Below are 6,000 nucleotides of genomic sequence, written 5' to 3'. Positions count from 1 at the left end.
AATAAAAAGAAACGACGATTTGCGTTAGGGGTCGACCCAATGAAATGAAAGAAAAGGGGGGGGGAGCAGGGGGCGCAGCCCCTGCCCACCGGCCTGTCCTAAAAAAGGAAAAGGGCAGGGGTGCCCTGCCCGTCTGTCTGCCAAAAAAGGTAAAAGGGGGCAGCGGCTTAACAGTAAACAGGGAGAGGGGCAGGGGGCAACAACTTGACAGTAAACAGAGAGAGGAGCAGGAGTGCAGTCCCTGCCTGTTGGCCTGCCAAATTGCGAGTCCAAGCCCTATAACAAGATGCACAAGGAACCTTGCAGTTGAGCTAATAACACCAAGTAGTGACACGATTCTGCTGCACCAAAAGGGAAAGCAAACACAAAGACCCAAAAAGCATCAGCGATGCACGCAAACATGTGCACGATGGACATGTTGAGAAGCCGAGCACCCAAGCACCTCATGAATAACACAACTCACAACCACGATGATGCCGGGCATTGAAACCAACAACCCTCATGCGCCAAAGTGAGAACAACATACCCGAAGCTCCACCCACTAGTCAACACAACGGCTAAATGAGTGAGTGAGCAAACCAGGGGGCACCCGAGTGGTGCCACCCTATAGGCAGGGTAGCGGCATCGGGGTGATGCCGCTACAGCTGAAAAAGAGGGGCTGGACAGAAGGTAGGGGTGTGCCGCCCCCTGCTCGCAGATCGAAAGAAGAAGAGGGAAGTCCGGGGTGACGCCCCTGCCCTCCTGGCCGAAAAGAGAGACAAGCAGGGGCGTCACCTCTGCCTATCGACCCGAAAAGAGAGGGAGACAGGCAGGGGGCGTCACCCCTGCCTGTCGGCCTGAAAAGGAGAGATGAAGAAAGAAGAAGAAGAAGACGAAGGAGACGGGGGGGGGGGTGCGTACCTGCATGGGTAAGTCGCCGACGAGACACTCCGACATGAATTCATCATCGAAAGCACATGGCTCTGGCAGGGGGAGCTCGGGGTCGAATCCGGGAGAGAGAAGAGAGTGGTCAGGGGGATCGGGAGATGGCCAGAAAGGGAGAGAGAGAACAACGACGGTGTTGCCCGATGGGGATTCGCCGGAAGGGTGGCGAGAGCGAGTGTCAAGGGGAGGAAGGTCGGGCGACGGGGAGAGAGAAAGGGCAGGGGGAGGGTTTTGCGTAATGCAAACCCTCCCTTGCGTGCTTTAAATAAGCAGGGGGGTTATTAAAAGTACTCCAATCGGGTTCGGGTCATATCCGGATCCGACCGGGGTTCTATAACTTTTTTTTTCTAAATGGTTTTTACAATGCGGCATCGAGTTCTAGGTTTCTCAAGACAATGTTGCACCACTTCATTTATAAAAATCAGTTTCATAAAATATTATTTTTTTAAGTAGTGATGTTTATAATAAATAACTCGTTTTGATAAATGAAACACTTTTGTGGTCAATGAGTGCTTGACCATGTGTCTGTAATTTGCTCGATGTTTTTTTAAAATCGATGACTCATTATCGTTCATTTCTGTGTTAAAAACCTTTTTCAAGTTTCAGTGCAAAGAAAAAAAAGAATTTCATGAATTTTCAAACAAGTATTGTTTTAGAAATCCAGAGTGTAAAAATGAATTTGATAGGAATCAACTATTGAGTCATGTATTTTTTATAAAAGATGTAATTTTTTGAATGCTTAAATATTTACAAAGATTTTAAGAAATGGCTTTTAAAGCCTTAAAGAAATCTTTTATGCATCAAAATAAGATTATTCAAGAGTAGGTTTTTATAAAAGCGAGCATATAGGTAACATCATGATGAAAATCGCGGTTCATACATTAGTTCTCGTGACTCCATCAATTCTCTTTTGAAGTATTAGATCTTTAAAAGCTGAGGATAAGAGCTGAGGATCCGAGGAACCTCACTTGGATTGCTTGGGATCTGGGCATGGGGCCCATGCCACATCCGTGCGTCGCAACAATCACAGTACGACCCCCACCACGTTGCTTAAGGAGAGCACGAACTGACCGTTGACGTAAAAAAACCAGGGGTGGCGGCTTTCTGGAGTTTTGTGACCATGAGGGACGGATTGGGGTCCACGGCTGGCTCGTGGTGGTGGCTGGTGTAAGCGAAGTTCACCGTGAGCTTCTTCCTGGTTGATTCCTGCTCCTTCTGTCCACCCTAGGCACCAGGCGAATCGAGATCGAGATCGAGAGAGATGGGCAGCACCTCGGTTGGCGGGGCGCCGGGGGCGGCGGTGGCAGCGAAGAGCAGGAAATCGGAGATGGGGAGTTCGGTGGTGGTGGCGGTCGGGGTCTGCGAGAAGAGCAACAGCAAGCGAGCCTTCCGTTGGGCGCTCGACAACCTCGTCGGCATCGACCGCTTCGTGCTGGTTCACGTCTCCCCTCCGATCACTTCCATCCCCACCCCTGGTACCATCTTTCTCTCTCTCTCTCTCTCGTGTTAGTAGTTTCTGAATTCAAATTTCTATGTGATATCGCCCACTAGAGAATGCTTCCGTTGCTTGGGAGTTCAATTTTGAGAGAAAAAAGATGCATTTTCTTCAGCAAATTCCATGATAGTCTTTGAAAGGAAAGCTGTCTTGGGGGTATTTCTAAAGGGAATTTGCTTCCCTTTGATCACCCATTTCCCCCCTTCTGACTGTTTTGATGAAAGGAAGATTAGGCATCAATAAACAACTGGCTATTAATTTTATTTCCTTTTTTCCTCTAGTAATTTTCTGCTTATTGGTGCTTTCTTAGAAGACTAACACCTGTGGTTCTTGGCTCCTGGATGGCCACTTTAGTTGGCATTTTCAGATATGAGTTTATGGTTGGTTTCTCTCTCTATTTATGATAACTTGTTTAGAAAAAATAAAAACAAAACTTCCAAGCATGTAAATAACTATTGAAAAATATAAATAAATTTTTTATAAATACATCCAAATAGTGTTGAGTTTTTTCGCTCAAAAACTATTCCTAAGTTCCTATGCATTTTTTCCATTTCCCTAAGTTTATGGGTTCTTGTTTCTAAGATTGTAGAAACTTTTCTTGTCTTTATATAGAGGGGGTGTTGCCTTAAAGGGCAAGGCCCTGGGGGGCGTTAGATCTTGAGTTCGTACCTCTCGAACCCTGGAACCTTGTTTTGGGTTTTAGTTTAGGCTTAGGACAATTTTAATCTTCAAGTCTAAAACCAACCTTTTACCAACACATTAATGGACTTCGACTTTGCATTTATCTATTTTGAATCTTACCTAGATCTGTATAGACTAGACTGTAATATCACTTATTTTCATACTTAGTCATTTTTTGTTTTTTCAAAAATTTGGCTTTGAAATAAAAATTGTTGAACCTCGATTTTTAGGCCGATGCTTTGGAATCTGGGCTTGGCCCAGGTCTCATTGTCAAGGCCTAAACGAGCCAATCGAAGCGTAAGAAAGAGTTTTATTTTCGACCTTTAAATTCAAGCGAAATTCAGGTTATTTTTTGGCGAAACACTGAATTTGATATTTGTATAATATGTCGTTGGATGCATCTTGAAATGCCGAGCGCAACAATATGTTACTTTTTCGAATTCGAATTCCGATTGGCTCGAAAATCACGTTTTAAAAAAAAAGAGTAGTTTGTCGGTTTGAATCCAGATTTGGATCGAACTGGATCCGATGGATTTGATCCAAATTCATATGGATCTAGACTCTATCCAAGACCCATATTAATCTAGATTTTGTCCAGTCCAAAATCTATTTGGATTTTTGGAAATGGATTTGGGTCTTGGATTCGGATCCAGATCCAAATCCATGCCAATGTTTTTCTAGCTTTAAATTTAATAAAAAGCTTTAATTTAGAGTTAAATAAGGTTAAGAAGCCTCCTAAGTTAATTGGGCTATTTTTGGAAGCTTTAGATAATTATTAATTAATTATTAATTAATTAATTAATTAATTAATTTTTATTAATTTTGAATTTTAATTAGGGTCGAGAAGGACTTCTAAATGGAGTCCTTGTACATGCCTAAAGAGACTTATGTTAGTTTTGGAAAAGACTTTTGAAAAATTTGGAAACTTTGAAAAAAAATCAAAACATGAGAGTTAGAATTTTTTTGGAAAGAGAGTGAGAGAATCCTTCAAGGAGGAAACTCTCTTCTCCAGCTCATCTAGAAGGGGTTGGGGAAGGGGGAGGGCATCACCCTCTCTTGGCTTACTTAAACAAAAAAAAAGGGAAGGAAGAAAGAGAAAGGGGAAAAGGAAAGAGAATGAGAGGAAAAGAGAGGAAAAAGGAGGAAGAAGGAGGACCTTCTTCTCCAGCCATCCCATATCTTTCACCGGTGGTTTCCATTGATTTTTTCGATTTCACGCAAAGGTACGGGTCTCTTCTATTGAATCAAGTGGAAAATCGAATGTAGATAGGTTTTCCATGCATGATTTAGATGTAAATCCATGGAAAAAGGAGTAGATCCATATGCCTACTCTATAATACATGAAAGAGGATTCATGGATCCTCTTCCATGGATTCGTTTTAGATTTCATTCACCTTTTTCAAAATAAATTTCTGTGTATGTTTCTTTTATGTAAAAAACAGAATTTATTTCATAATAATAATAGCTTGTATGCGCTTGTATCATGATATCATTGATTTCCATGGAGGGGTTTCAATTCTTTCATCGTTTCAAAAGAATAAATTTTTGTACATAGTCAACTAGAATTTTTGTTTAGGGTGTAAGTGTTCATTTAGAGCCTTCTTTTGGGCAAACATCGATTTCCATGGATGGTCCGTATTGTGGACTGTTAGATGCATGTTAATATTGATAAAATAACTTGGTATGCATGCATTCTTTATTGAAGTTCGTGTATCCATAATTGTAGTTAATGAATCTTAATATTTGTTCTGATGCCCATGCTTATTAGTTTTGGAACTTATATAAACACATGTTTGAAGGTATCCATGCAACTCACAGCATACACAGATTTCTGAGCCTGTACACGTTGTAAAAACAAAAAAAAGAGAAAATGTTTATTTGGAAGGTTTGGGGGCTTTATGGCCAGACCGGGCCAGCTTGCCTAGCATCGTCAGGCCTGTTCTGACAAGTCTGACTTGGTGCTGCAGGGCCCAGCCGAGTGGGCTAGGCTAGGCAGCAGGTGGTTACAAAAAAAAATATCGTGTTGTGAATCATGGTGAATCACGCATAACTAAATAGATATATGTATGCCCGTGCACACTTGACATATGATTCGGTACAAGCATGTAAAACAAAGTGGAATCATGTATTTATATGCATGCTTGAGTGATGAAATTTCCAGATACATGCAGCCTAAGTTGAACATGTGTATGCCTGCCTCATTGAATCCAAATATGTAGATGTTTGCATGTTACATATCTATATATACATATATATTATGTTTATTTTCCATTTCAAAGGAAAAACAAAATTATAAACATATGCATACATATAATATATATGTAAGGGTCCTGGTGGGCTGGCTGGCAGGCCAGCCGAATCTGGCCTGACATGCCAGGCCCTGCCAGGCGTGGCTGGGGTCTAGTTAGTCTGAACCGGACCCAGCCTGGTGCTGGCTGGGCACCTGGCAGCCCAGCCGAGTGGCTTGATTGGGCATGCTAGGCCGTGTCGGGCTCGGTCCAATCTGTGGCTGGACTAGTGCAGGCCTGGCAGCCGTGCCAGGTCTGCGCTGGGTCAGACCCAGCTGATTTGGTTCAGCTGGGCCTGAACTGAACCCCAGCCGATTGGGTGTAAGATCACGTGTTTTCGGATCTTAGTCAATTCATGAAAATTTCAAAATTTGGCTAAGTCTGGTAAGAGAATCATTTGAGGCCTGATTCATAGACCGATGTCTTAGAGTTTGGGTTTGACCCAGGTTTCATCGACAAGGTTGAGGCGAGCCAATCGGAACGTGGTAAAGAGTCTTAATCTCGACTTTTAAATTCAAGCGAAATTCAAGCGAAATTCGGGTTATTTTCGGGCGAAATTCGGAATTTGATATTCATGTAATATATCATTGGATGCGCCTCAAAATTCTGAGC

General features: G+C 42.5%; 1 protein-coding gene across 1 annotated transcript in view; it reads left to right on the top strand.

The window, feature by feature from the left end:
- The first annotated feature begins 2,021 nt into the window (after nt 1-2,021).
- LOC149828496 (U-box domain-containing protein kinase family protein) overlaps nt 2,022-6,000 on the top strand; it is a 99,199-nt gene continuing 95,220 nt past the window's right edge. Inside the window, exon 1 of the mRNA XM_090017621.1 lies at nt 2,022-2,399. Coding sequence (XP_089873747.1) covers nt 2,186-2,399 — 214 coding nt within the window. The 5' untranslated portion in view covers nt 2,022-2,185. The remainder of the gene's footprint in view (nt 2,400-6,000) is intronic.

This window comes from Nuphar pumila, chromosome 9 (genome assembly GCF_984573655.1).
Source record: "Nuphar pumila chromosome 9, dmNupPumi1.hap1.1, whole genome shotgun sequence".
Taxonomy (NCBI): domain Eukaryota; kingdom Viridiplantae; phylum Streptophyta; class Magnoliopsida; order Nymphaeales; family Nymphaeaceae; genus Nuphar; species Nuphar pumila.
The sequence above is the reverse complement of the archived record's forward strand: the minus strand, read 5'-3'. Positions and strand labels throughout refer to the sequence as shown.